Below are 14,320 nucleotides of genomic sequence, written 5' to 3'. Positions count from 1 at the left end.
CGGTCTGGGAGCCAGCTGTTGAGTGTTGAGTGTTCAACCGAGAACCGAAAAGGTCCACATTGCAAGGACCCCATCTCCGCATGATGGCTCTGAAGATCCGTGGATGAAGTCTCCAATCACTGGCATCCTTCAAGTGATGTGAATGCCAGTCCACTACCACATTGTTTTTTTTGTTTTGTTTTTGTTTTTGGAGACTTAAGTGGCTTGCGGAGCAGGCATCAAAGAAAGAGGAAGCGTGTTGTTGTTCTCTAGGTTTTATCGGGCTTGTCTCTCTGGTTGACCATGTGTTATACATGGGTTCATGGGATGTGTAGTTTTTAAATAAGTTCTTTCTAATTGGCTGCTGAAAAATTAAAGCATAGAAAGAGAAGCAGAATCGGAGCCTCCAATCCTGACATAGAATTCATGCTCAGTGTGTAGAACTGCATTAAAGGCATACTGCCCGGCCACACAGGGATCTGACCCAGGCATCCCACAGCGCGCCTGCTTCTATGACTCAATGTGGCAAATGGTACAATGGCGGACTGACCATTAGCTCATGCTGATGGCTGGTGCCAAGGGCCCCTGTTCGTTTGAGGTCACTGACATGGTTTCCGGCTTCCTCGCTTTAGCAAAGTTCGCGTTTATGCTTGGTAGCATCTCTAAAGGTATAAACATGTTTCTAAAGCTGTATTTAGCAGAGCACCTGCTGTCTCTCTACACCCCAACATGGACGCTGTTTGGTACTATCAGCTTTCCAGATCGGTCATGTTTGCCTGCCCCTCACCTGAAAAGCAGATTATCTTTCTCCAACGATTAACGTCTGTCTGACTCTCTTCAATGTTGTTTCCTACTCTCAGTTGCTTTACTGTCCTTAATTGGTCACTATCCAGTGATTGTCTCGTATATAATTTCCTTTGTCATGATGATGGTCTAAATGTACTGCTCAGAATCCCGTATTTTAGTTTTCTTCTCTGTTTGACCTTACATTGTAAAGCGTTCTAAAGCCCCTTAGCCATGCTTATGCGTTATTAAACGGCTTATATAAATAAAATAAATGTATGTTCCAGAATGCATCGGGCCGACACATGAAATGACCACGACACTCGCTTAAAGGGGTAAAAGGCCGCTTTAATAGAACAGGTCTGGCAAAATTACAACCTTGGCATAATAGCCTCACAAAACTACCCAATCCTCACTAATACAAAATTCATCACCTAACCCCTCCCCCTCCCTCTAAAATGACCCCACTGCACTACCCCTTGTCCCATCCCCACCTTGACTCGACCAACCATTGACCCATGTGTCCTGCAGTCACCTTCTCCAGTTCCCCTTGTCTGTGCAAACTCCCTGCCCTCTCATCTTTCTGATCTACCCCTTCCCCCCCAAAAGGCCACTTATTAAACATAGAAAACCCCACCAGACCCGCCTATCAGCGGCAAAAATAAAAAAAAAACCACCCCCCCCTTATTCACATATCTATGCCGTTGTCATCATAATGAAAAACAAAATAAAACAGAGTTGGTACCTATCCCATTCTAGCAAAAGTTAAATTTCAAACCCCAAAACAAAAAACTCCTTAACAAACGTAATGTTCAAATCTACAAAAAACCACCTAAACGCAACAATAATATCTAACAAAAATTACAGGGAGGGCGGGCGGGCACAAAAACAAAACGCCCACTGGGTGTGACAACGGCCAAAGAGGCCTCCCACACCGAGCCCTTGCTCTTTATCCTCCCGCCTAAGCCACCGCCCCATCCTGTCCAGCCAACCAATCCCCGTTCGTGATCGTGGTTCATACCACGTCAGCCCGATAAGCCCGGGGGGAGACCGGGCAAGCCCATTGCTCCCCCCAAGCCCCCATCGGGCCGACACATGAAATGACCACGACACTCGCTTAAAGGGGTAAAAGGCCGCTTTAATAGAACAGGTCTGGCAAAATTACAACCTTGGCATAATAGCCTCACAAAACTACCCAATCCTCACTAATACAAAATTCATCACCTAACCCCTCCCCCTCCCTCTAAAATGACCCCACTGCACTACCCCTTGTCCCATCCCCACCTTGACTCGACCAACCATTGACCCATGTGTCCTGCAGTCACCTTCTCCAGTTCCCCTTGTCTGTGCAAACTCCCTGCCCTCTCATCTTTCTGATCTACCCCTTCCCCCCCAAAAGGCCACACAGGAAAACCCGCACAGGCGTTTTCCTGCCCCACCCAAAAAATTTTACTTATCCCATAAGTTTCGCCCAATAACTTAGCAATCAACGACCTAAGTTCTAACAAGTAATGCTCATTACCCAAAAACGATAAGTGAACCCCATCCTGCCGAAACAATTCTACATCAGAAACCCCAATATTCTCATGTGTAAGCACCGAAAAACCTTGATCCTTACAAAAACTCCTCATTTCCCTGTTCACCTTTTTTCGTTGCTTCTCAATTCCTTTAAAAGAATAAGCACCCCTCCAAACCCTTCTAGGTACAAAACTCGTCCAAACAATATGTGTACCTGACCAACGCTCTTTGATCCTACATAAATCTAACTTCATCGCCTTCAACAAACCAATGCCCGAAAGCGCAACCAAATCATTTTCACCCAAGTGTAAAACTAATACATCAGGACAAACACCACGATCAAACCTTTTTGCCAAAACGTACAGCAACTCCCCCCATCTCATGCCACTCTTACCTACCCAACTAAGCTTTATTCTGGCCCCATCCAGCCCCAATTGCCTTCCAAAATGCCGCGATGCCGCTTGCTTCTCCGCCCAGCAAACGAAGGAGTGACCCACGATCCAAACGGCACAAACCTTGTCCGGCCCCCCGACGCAACCTACAAGAGAAATATGTTAATACACATCTTAAATTATAACAATCCAAAACATACAGAAAAAATTGGCAGAGAGCATTTGTAAAAGAGCGGTACAGCAAATCAGCAACACTTGTACAAAACTACCCATACATAAAAACTCCCAAGAAATACCTAACTACTGCTTAAACGAGCGCACATACCTCTGAAAAGATCTAGACCTCCACCTGACTAATTGCTTAATTGACTGATCTGATTCACCTTGTCTCCTCGCTTCCGTCGCAGCCCCGATCCTAAAAGAGTGTGTACCGTAACTACTAGGGTCTAAACCCAATCTCCTAACTGCCATCCTTAAAACTGCTAAAAATTGTGATGCTAACAGCTGCGAACCATCCTGATGAATAAATACAAACCTGTAATAATGTAACCGTAATGCCATGAAAGACAACCAACAACTCACTGGACAGTCCTTGGATCGTGATGCCTTCAATAACAGCTCCTGGCCCCTGCCCAGCTGGTCCCCTTTGGAAAAAGGTAACCATATGCAAACTCCTTGAACACTCACATGCACATTCTCCAATATAAGCCCCTGCCTCCCTTTTAACCCTAAAAGCTCCGAAATCCTAAAAGCCCCATGAAACAACCAGGACATGCAAAGAGAAATTAAAGAGACCTCCCACTCAGAAGAACAGACTTCCCCCAAACACCCCAACAGAGGCCTCAGCAAATCATGAGTTATAGGACGCCTCCTATCACACCTCACCCCACCCGCCCTGGCCCAACCAGCTAAAATTCTCTTACATAACTCACCCTCCACTGGATCGTACCCCCAAAAATACTTACCATAAAAAGAAACCCCTGATAACTTACCCGAAATAGTCACTGCAGCCAGACCTAACTCAATCTGTAGCATAATGAATCGAACTGCATCGTCCTGTCTCTTATATATAACATCAGTCTCACCCCACCTACGTACCGCACCTGAATCCAGAAAATCCAACCATGCCTGACAGTAAGACCTCCTCGTCGATGGAGCTATTGATTGCTGAACTAACTCCAACATCCTCACTCTCCTAGATCCCACAACTCCCCAGGTATAACTGTCTTCCGAACATCTGCTCCCGGCGCCAAACCACGAAATCTCTGCCACTGAAATCGAGATAAAGCATCAGCGATGTTATTAAAAACACCAGGCACGTGTCTAGCTTTGAACAAGATATTGAACTTCAAACAGTTCAGCAAGAAAATCCTCAATAATTTCAGCACTTTCTCATCTTTTGCCTTCTGTGAATTAACCAAATGTACAACGGCCTGATTGTCTACATTAAAAACTACATTCCTGTTGGCTAAAAACCGGCCCCAAAGCACCAACGCAACCACTAAAGGAAAAAATTCTAAAAATGCAATGCTAAACTTCGACTGTTTCCATTTAGCGGGCCAAGCCTCCGCTGCCCAATGACCGTCCCAAAATAGACCAAAACCATGAGCACCAGAGGCATCTGAAAAAATCTGAACGTGCCAAAACCAACTTTCATCTTCCACTAACATAGTCACACCGTTGAATTCCTTCAAAAACTCAATCCACATCTTCAAATCATCCTTAATACTTGCCCGAAGGCGAATGTGGTGATGTGGTAAAACAGCTCCCCGCATGGAAAAACCAAGCCTGCGACAAAATGCCCTGCCAACCCTAACCACCTTGCAGGCAAAATTCAAATGACCAAGCAATGATTGTGCCTGCCGCAACTCAATCTTTGGTTTTGCCACTGCCTCCTCCAACAAAGAAATCAAATGTTGCACTTTGTTTTCCGGCAACCTCACTTCCATTCTTTCCGAATCCAGTTCTATACCCAAAAAGGTAAGACATGACACAGGCCCTTCTGTCTTGTCACTCGCCAATGGAACACCAAATCTGGACATCAACTGCTCAAAATCCTGCAATGCTCTGCCACAACCGCCAGACCCAGACTTGCCAACAAAAAAGAAATCATCTAAATAATGGGTCACCAAAGAACCGCGGCTGCAAAATAAAAAACACCATTCCAAAAATGAGCTAAACATCTCGAACAAAGAACAAGAAACTGAACAACCCATAGGCAACATCCTGTCCACATATATGGCCTCCTCAAATTGCATGCCCAACAAAGAAAAATCATCTGGGTGCACCGGCAACAAACGAAATGCTGACTCCACATCTGACTTCGCCATCTCTGCGCCTTTTCCACATTTTCGTACCAAGGCAATAGCCTCATCCACAGATGCATAATGCACCATTGAATCTTCTGCAGCGATGAAATCATTTATAGAGGCCCCCGCCGGCCAAGACAAATGATGTATCAACCTAAATTCCCCATCCTGTTTCTTCGGAACCACACCTAGCGGGGAAATAGTCAAATTTGACAGCGGCCAATCTAAAAAGGGGCCAACAATTCTGCCTAAATTCACTTCTTTTCCCAGCTTTGTTCTCACAACTTCTGGATGCTCTCTTGCTGACTTCAAATTATTAGCCCATCTCCTCAACCTCAAACCTTGGTAACGTAACCTGAAACCTTCTATAAAGCCATCCAACAAAAGTTTAGCATCGTCCCTCCTTGGATAAAACTGCAACCAATAAACCATAACGTCCCATTTAATAGGAGTAGGACCCTTTTCCTGCAACTTGCTGTGTAAATCCTCTACCCCTGTCCCCTCCTCTTGACGATTGCACGTGCCAAGACCCTTGCATCCCACCAAAACATTGTGACACAGGGTGTCTCCCCCCACAATTGGAGCAGTCATGTCTAAATTTGCATTGTTGCCTGTTACAAAACCCGCTGTTAAAAGACCAACAGGACCCATTTGCTTGGAATTGCCCTCTATGCCCGAAACCCACCCCAACTTGGGTGGGACGCCCTTGAAAGGGTTTATATTGCACCGGCAAACCACTTGCTGTATGCATCGTTGGCGCGTTTCTTGCAGTCCTTAACCACTGCATCCATAATTCATTATCAATTTCTCCCCACAATTTAGATGAATCCATTGCCTTCCTTGCTCTAAACTCTTCATCATACCTGAACCAACCAAAACCTCCAAAATCCATTTGAGCTCTCCGAACCACGTCCATGTATTTCAATAACGCTACACAAGAATCTTGATGCTTTTCACAATAAACACTTGCATAAATCAAAAAAGCCGAAGTCCAATTCTCTATCGTATTTGGAACTCGAGGTCTCCTAGCTAGCTCCCATTCTTCTTCTTTTGACCCTTCTTTTGCCTGAACCTCCCTATGCAATAATTTGAAAACATCAATAAACTCCCCTTTCCAGATCTTGTCTTTCAAATGCTGAGTGAGATGCGCCCCCAAAGGCATCGACACTCCCATGTAAGGCAACTTCTTTAACTTATTACCACTCACCGTCACGTCCCCACTAGAAATAGCACCCGACTTAACACCCACACCTGCTTCATCCTTTTCTAATGACTTATCAACGTTACCCCCACTTACATCCTTCTTGCCTTCCGTTTCAGTGACCGCACTCACTTGAATCGCAGCATCCACCTTGTTTTGCAGCTCCTTGGAGCCCCTAGCAACATTAGAAACATTAGCCCGACTCAACTTCCCCGAAATATCACCACCACCATGAACGCATCCCTCCTCACCTCTAGGTAAGCTGCCCGCTGTTCTCTCCTGACGATGAACTGGAACATGGCCGCCCTGAACCCCAAGCGGCTCTTCATCTGCCACTACTACTCTCTTCTTCGACATGACGGGGACCTCCACTTCTTCGTAATCGAGTAATTCTTCATCCAACCCAGCCCAATCATCACCAGCGCTCTGGCTAGTGGATGGCTGAGCCGCCACTGAAACTTCTGCATCCCTCGAAGTCGGATGGACCGCTCCTGATCGCACCCTCCCTTCAGGCCGATGTTTTGAAGGCGCCCGAACCTTCACCGGCAAGCTCTTATCACCAACAATCCGCCCAGATTGCCGATATATCGCCTGCACCCCATGCTCGCCCGAAACATGCGATGTGTCACACCCAGATGTACCCTCATTAACAAGTTGCCGACTATCTAAACCCACATAAACCTTATCCAGCATGCCCGAAATCCCAGCCTCACTACATACTATACCTTTAAACACTGCCCCACTGTCATCCACTAGCTCCACCTGCTCACCTAATTGAAATGCATCCTGATTATTAATTTCCCATGACTGAACCTTATGTATCATTGGACTGACCAATCTAGGGGTCCAATGTATCAACCTGTTTTTCATTGAGCCATGAGAAACCCGCGTACAACCCAAAACCGGGTCTATAATCCTTCTGTCAGCTTCTTGCAATTCTTCTTCGCTGTCAATAATGACTACCACCTCATTAATTAACTGTGAACCAGCATTTACAGGCACATCTGGCTTTCCCACTACTGTTTCACTTATGACCGGCATCGATTGAAACTTTTTTCTGGGCGCCGCCATCTTGCGAGAGCCAGCTAACGTCCTTTCCTCGTCCTTCCTTGAATCTTGCTCAGCGCCTCTTTCTACGGGCGATTGGGCTTGTAAGCGCGCGCTTACTTGCACCTGCGCGCCTGTTCCTTGCGCCACCATGCGGCCCGCACTTGCTACCGCAGGCCTAGTCAGAGCGCTGCGGCCGCCTGACGAAATTCTCCTCACAAATGACGAACCTCTCCGCCGGGGCAAATACCCCCCTCGTCTCCCTCGTGACCTTGACGCCGAAACCGACAGCAAGGAAGTATTGGTAACAGACCCCAAATCAGGTGAGTGACGGACCTTCCGACCCTCAACACTTTTTCGTAAAAACTTCTTTCCCGATTTAGGGGAAGAACAAGCAGCCACTGCGGCTGACACACCCTCTGCCGAACGACGTTTCGGTCTTCTCAAACCCACCCAAGCCTCCTCTAATACACCCTCTTTTATTAAATCCTCCCTTCCTTCGTCTTGTAAAACTTTTAACGCCATAACCACTTTACTAGGCTCCATTGTCACAAATTCAAATAAAATTATTAAAATTAGCCTAACTCCACCCAATAACTCCTCAAAACACACCCCTTCTCTTGCATATAAATGCCTATCTAGAACACTTTCACAAAAACAAAACGCCCACTGGGTGTGACAACGGCCAAAGAGGCCTCCCACACCGAGCCCTTGCTCTTTATCCTCCCGCCTAAGCCACCGCCCCATCCTGTCCAGCCAACCAATCCCCGTTCGTGATCGTGGTTCATACCACGTCAGCCCGATAAGCCCGGGGGGAGACCGGGCAAGCCCATTGCTCCCCCCAAGCCCCCATTTTACAAATCTAACCTGCCTCGGCTACCTGAGCGTGCATTTTCGAAACTGGTTTTAAAATGCTTTTCATCACTGCGTTTGCTCTCTAGTCTGGTCCTACCAGCCATCCAATGCACCCGAACTCCTTCTCAAGCAACTACGGAGTTATACGAAACCAGGCGCTCGCGGTCATGCCGAAATCAGCAGCAGGTGTATTAACCTACGTACCGACCTACTTTGACATAAAAAAAAAATCACAGGCGGCAGGCTAGTCGACATACTACAGGTTCCAAGTTAAAGTTGTGGCACGAGCTGCCAACCTTAAAACTGGGGAACCAAATTAAAATTGCAGCTTTGGAGGGGCCCGCGGAGAGAAAGACTCGTTCTAGTCTCTCGCGGGCACGTTCGGGAGGTCAGGAAGTGGCGCAGGAATGACGGATTGGTTACAGGTAAGTGGGGGTGGGCTGTTTAGCGTAGGCTTATAAGGAGGGTGGGAGGGAGGGTTAGCCTCTTTTCCGCACCGACCCTGTAAGGAGGAGCCGAGTTTTGACCGCCCACCCACCCAGCAGTTTAAGGAGGTTAGGACGAGGAAAAGAAGACAATTGGGGATGGTAGGAACAGGGGGTAGAAATGGGGGTTCAAAGTCAGCTAGGGCAGGTGTTTCAAAAGGTTCAGCAGAAGATGGGGGAGGGTGGAGAAGCCAGATGCGGGCTTGTCCACCCTTCCAAGGGGAAAAACAAGGAGGTGAAGGGTCAGAGTGGGGGGGCATGCTACAAGCAAGGAGGGCATGAGAGGAATAGGGGTGTGTCTAAGGGAGGAGAATCGAAGAGACGTTTTGGAAGAGAAAAAGAGGATCAAGGGAATCGTTAAGAGTTGGGGTTTGTAAAATGGCGAATACAGTTTGAAGTTTATTGATGTTTATGTTTAAATCCTGTCCTAAATTAATGACCTTTTACACTAATGATGGGTGTCAGTGTGTGTGTGTCCCGACGGCTGAACATCCTGTGATTCTGGGCATACCATATAAGCCATCCCTACAAGTGAATGTGACCCTGTGTAATGCACTTGGCGCTCGTGTAAAGCGCTACAATACGTTCGGCTCGAGTGTGAGCCACATAAATTACAAAGAAACACACAGACCGCATAGAAGGGCATGCGGAGCCAGTTCATCCTACTGCTTCCCTCCCTCGGGGACCAAAGGGGCTCTTATTTTCTTTCTAACATTGCGACATTGCCAGGGGAAGGTCCAAGTGGCCCCTCCTCCTGGCCCTCCCTCCGAGGCGCATGCAGCAAGTCTCCGAGTCCTGGACTCCTGGTCAGTCGCACTTCCAGCAGCAGAGTCAGAGGGAAACAGAGAGGACCAGTCCTGCTTGAACTCAAAGCCCAGCCGACATACCCTCCTCCCCCTGCCACAGCATCATCAAGGGGAAGGCATCGCAGATAGGAAGCATATACTCAGCAGCACCCCAGCCCCCGAGAAGGCAGCGGATCAAACCACTCCAGGCAGCGCCTGCTCTAAGCCCCCTGCTACAGGCAGCAGCCGAAGCCCATCCCAGCTGCAAGCAGCGACGCCCTCCCTGCACCAGCAGCCATGGCCCTTCTCTACACTGTAATCAGGGTGCTGCTGGGTGTCTTCTTCCTGCTAGCGGGGGCGGTGAAATTGACGGATCACATCTCAGCAGAGGTGAACCAACAGCTGGTGAGTGGGGGGGGGGGGGGCATAGTCACGGCGATAGGGGTGAGCAGACGAAGGCGTATGTGTGCTCTGGGTGTAAGGGAGTGGGGGCGTGACTCTCTTCGTGTGGGACTATCACACTACTGTACGCAATTCCGTCGCTATAGCTGGCTTCTTCGAGGGGGCGTGTATGCTTCAGACATTTGGTCGTGTGCTGGGGAGGAGGGCGTGTTTTAACTTACGTGCTTCTTTTTAAACAGATTTATGTTTAAACTTCTTGCTTGTAGGTTCGTTTTGTGTCGTGGTGCTGGCCTCTTTTTTTCCCCGCCTTGAGCTTCAGTGCCGTGGTTCTGGTTTTCCTATTCCCACTCCCGTGCATCGGTTTGGGCGCGTGTTCCGATTGTTTTTCCTGCCTCTGAGCGGGGCGTCCTTCGCCATCCCACAGACCCTTCCTAACTGAGCCTCCTGACAGGAGATCGGTGGGGAGGGAGGCGACGCTGGCCCTACACGTCCACCAGTGAACGCGCGGCTGAAACCGTGGTGTGCTGCCAGAGCTCCATCGCGCCCGCCCCTTCCCTTGCAAATGAATTCCCCACGCACAACCATCAACAGTACCACCCCCGATGAGAGCAAAGTCAGCAGTTACTTCCTCACTCGAATGGGGACTTAAGGCTTTTTGAGGTGCCCTCACAACTACCATACACCGTCTGCGATGCCCCTTTTTCCCAATGGATTCTTAAAGCGCTCGCGTGACGTCTGAGCCTAGAGGCACGGATTTAGGGGACCAACACAGTAGCCCGGTGATCTGTTAGGCCTCGGTCTGAGGAGGACCTACAGTACGTCACAGCACCTGCCCCAGTGCCTGAGTGGGCAGTCTTGATCCAGGCCTGGGGTCTTGGGAGGCCCTGGCATCTTAGGCCATTCGTGGCACACAGGGGCATAGCGCTGCTACCCCTAGCCCATGAAGCGCGCGCGCGCTGGAGATCACAACAATACATTGCAAGCGACATAATGAGACACCTGGGACACCAATTGTGGGTATAATATGTCGCAAGTTTATTGATTACACAGGTTGGGTTAGCTTACGGGCGATCCCGGTGTCGGAGATGAGTTTGTTAAAGCTGGCCGACACCCATCCTGAGAAAGCTCGAGCTGTTCTGTCTGGTGTTCTTTGCACCACGTATTTAGAATCTTACAGCTCTTTAATTTATCGTGGTTTACCACTTTCTTCTCATATTTATTTGTCATGCTCCTGACAAGTCAGAGCGAGACCCAGGCCAGTCTCCACAGTTGCTCAGGATTCCAACTGTCCCTTGCGGGATTAAGGAGCGCCGTCGCGTCATCCCAGGCCCCGCCGTAAAGGCTCCCAGCGGCCTGAGGAATTGCTTTAGCCTCCAGGAATAACCTTCTGGAGGTCTTTTAATCATTTTAATGCTTTAGGATCGCCCAGTAACTCCGCTTGCGACTCATTGGTTCATCTGTAAAGAAAGCCATGTTAGTAAGTCCCTACATGACCTTGCCTCTTCGCTTCTTCTTACTGGATCAGGACCTGATTTTGTTCGTGTTGTTGGGAGGGTGGGAGGCAAAACACTGCGCGTCTAAGAGGCCCCAGCCCCCCAGGGTCACTCCTTTTGAGGCCTCTTGGCCTCACTCCTCCCTGCCGACACCTCGGGGGGGCCATAAACCCGGGTGGACCACCCTTCCCCGCTATGGTGGCCCCTTATGCCCATATGCCTTCCTGGCAGGGGAGCACGCTAATGTGCTGCCCCTCTATTGTCGCGCTTCGCGCGACGTGGCCAGCCGCAGACTAACTGTATTTTGTGAAGAACGTAAATAAAGTAGGATTTTTGGGCAGGCGTAGTTTTGAAATAGTCACGAGAGATCTGACCGTTTGAGATCACCGGAGTGGGCATTTACAGGTTTGAACCAAAGATTACAGTTCTCACATAAAACATCCGATGCCAGAGTATGACACAATGTGGCCGTGAGGCTGGCCTGTTGAGAACCTGCTCTCCGCCGTGTGAGACCCGACCAATGAACGAAGCCTGAGGCGTCCGATACAGCCGGGCAAAGGTCATCGGGCACATCCAGGCCTATAACCAGGCAGTCACAGCCTGACACAGACCACAGGACACAACCCAAAATAGCGAATATCAAGATGAGCGGTGGTTAGGTTAATGTCACTGCTGTGGGCATTTTGGTAATTTTCAAGGGGTTAATTTGGGTGGGTGACTCGACATTTCAACCGTCATTCGTAAATAAACGACTACTGTACCAAAAAAAACTCTCGTGAAACCCTCAGTGCAGTTTGGTTGACCCAATTCAATAATTGCAGCTCCTACCACGTACACGTTAAGATGCCGTTGTCCACTTATATTTTACACAATCCTACGTTTTACAGTCACCTAGGGCTAGGCCATGAGGTGTTTCCCAATCACTACTCTGCTATTAACTCTACACACAACCTTTATATTGCGCCCCTTTCTTCTTCATAGCTTCAACTGCGCCTCAGTGACACTTCCTGCATTACCACCTACTCCGTACATCGCCTAAACCCTAATCTACTAACTACACCCTACAAAGTCCGTGCTACGAGGCAATATCAAACGTTATTGCACTTTAGAAGTAGGACTTTTAAACCACATAACCAAAAGAAACATAAGAGTCAGATTTAGAGTTGGGTCGGATGTGATATCTGTTATGTTTGTGATGGCTGTTTGTTAAGTCTGTCAAACTCTAAATCAGGCTTGTAGTCTTTTATACATTGGTGGTGATTAGGGTAGGAAGGACTTAATTGCGTTTAAGGGCCTCATTATGATTTTTGGTGGCCATGAGACCGCCGAACTTGCGGTGGTGATCCGACTACTGTGGCTTTGGCAGTATGACTTTGGTGGTAGGACAGCCGTCCCCACCGGGAACATGATTCCTGATGGCATGACGGTAGTCAGGCTTGAAACCAGCCGTGGCGGCACAGAACTTGGCCCTGCCTGAATAAAACCTCTCTATCTGACAGCCTTCTGCCATGAAAAAGGCAGTTGAAGAGGAAGCGCTGGGGACCCCTGCACTGCCCATGACCATGTTGTGAGCAGTGCCAGAGGCTCCCCCTCCCCGGCACTGTCAGAATGCGCACAGTCTGCTTTGCAGACAGTTCGGGTCATTACAACCTCTGCGGTCTTTTTACAAGACTGCCGAGTGACCGCCGTACTGAAGACCGCCAGTGGTGGTGGTGTTTCACTCGGCATATTATGACTGTTGGCAGCTCTATGTCGTTTTTCCGACGGAGAGCCGCTAACAGCCATAGTGACGGGCGGCGGGGAAGTGGAGGTTGCTCCACCGCCACGCCAACAGAACACCGCCCAGCGAATCATGTCCTATGATTCGGCGCAGAGGTGTTCTGTTGGCGGTGTGGTGTCGGCGGAGCTGCTCCCGTCCCCTCCCGGAGGATCGACGGAACAGGTAAGTCGATCGTCCGTTAGGGGAGTGGGGTGGGGGGGTGTTGTGTGGGTGTGCGTGGGTGTATGTAGAGAGGTTGTGTGAGTGCGTGTATGCTTGCGGGGTGTTGCGTGTTTTGGAAATGAGTGCGTGTATGTCTGTAGGTATGTCTCTTTGGATGTGTGTGTGTATGTTTGAATGTGGGTGTGCGTGTCTGACTGTGTGTGTGGATGTTGGCATGTATGTCGGTGTATGTGTGTTGGTGGTGCCTGCGTGCATGTCGGGTGGCAGAAATGGCCCATGTCGGGTGTGTATGTGTAAGGTAATGTCGGAGTGGGGAGTGGGCTCCTGCCACCTTTTGGGGGGTGGCAGGAGTGGTGGGGGGTGTAGTGGAGGGAGTCGGGGTGGGGGTGGGGGAGACCCCTATCAGTGCCAGGGAAGGAATTCCCTGGCAGTGATAGTGCTTACCGCCATGGATTTCATGGCGGTTCCTACTGCTGGAAATCCACGGTGGTAAGCCGGGTCAAAATACCGGCGGCGGTATTGTCACGGCCGCCGGGCTGGAGACCCAGGTCTCCAGCCCAGCGGATGGAACGGAGAAGCGGCGGATGACCATGGCGGTAACCGCCATGGTCGTAATCCTCAAAAAAAGACCGCCAGCCTGTTGGCGGTCTTACCGCCGCTTTAACACAGTCTGCCAGGGTTGTAATGACCCCCAGTGTTCATTCCGCGGGTGCTGGAGTGTTAGGATATTGGCCTTGGCTTCGTTAAGGGAGCCAATGCCAATATCCTAACACTGTTCCCGCTGGTCTGCCTGACAGGAAAGCATATTAGAATGTCCCCTCTGGGCTGACTGGCAGGAACGTTGTAATACAATTTGGTGGGGGGACATCACCACTAGGGCGGTGGCGTCCTCCTCGTGTGTTTGGTGGTCCAGTGGTGGGACCACGGAACTCATAATGAGGCCCTTAGGTGCTAGTTGTAACTACTATAATTTGGAAGCTGAGAACTTTGGAAAGTCCTTAACCCAGTAGTGCTTAACCTGTGGTCTGACAACCTGGGGGTTGGTGGTGAGCATAGGGGTCTGTGAGGCCTACTCAGGGCTTCTGCAAATGATCTTACAAAAATAAAGAATATTAAAATTAATAGATTA

At 49.2% G+C, this 14,320-nt stretch overlaps 1 protein-coding gene across 1 annotated transcript in view; it reads left to right on the top strand.

Moving 5' to 3' along the window:
• The first annotated feature begins 9,309 nt into the window (after positions 1–9,309).
• The window catches only part of TMEM35B (transmembrane protein 35B), a 59,918-nt gene continuing 54,907 nt past the window's right edge, over positions 9,310–14,320 (top strand). Inside the window, exon 1 of the mRNA XM_069223795.1 lies at positions 9,310–9,759. Within this exon, the coding sequence (XP_069079896.1) occupies positions 9,652–9,759 (108 nt within the window). The 5' untranslated portion in view covers positions 9,310–9,651. The remainder of the gene's footprint in view (positions 9,760–14,320) is intronic.

Source organism: Pleurodeles waltl, chromosome 3_1 (genome assembly GCF_031143425.1).
Source record: "Pleurodeles waltl isolate 20211129_DDA chromosome 3_1, aPleWal1.hap1.20221129, whole genome shotgun sequence".
NCBI classification, from domain to species: Eukaryota; Metazoa; Chordata; class Amphibia; order Caudata; family Salamandridae; genus Pleurodeles; species Pleurodeles waltl.
Note: the sequence above shows the minus strand (reverse complement) of the source record. Positions and strands in the feature narration are given on the sequence as shown.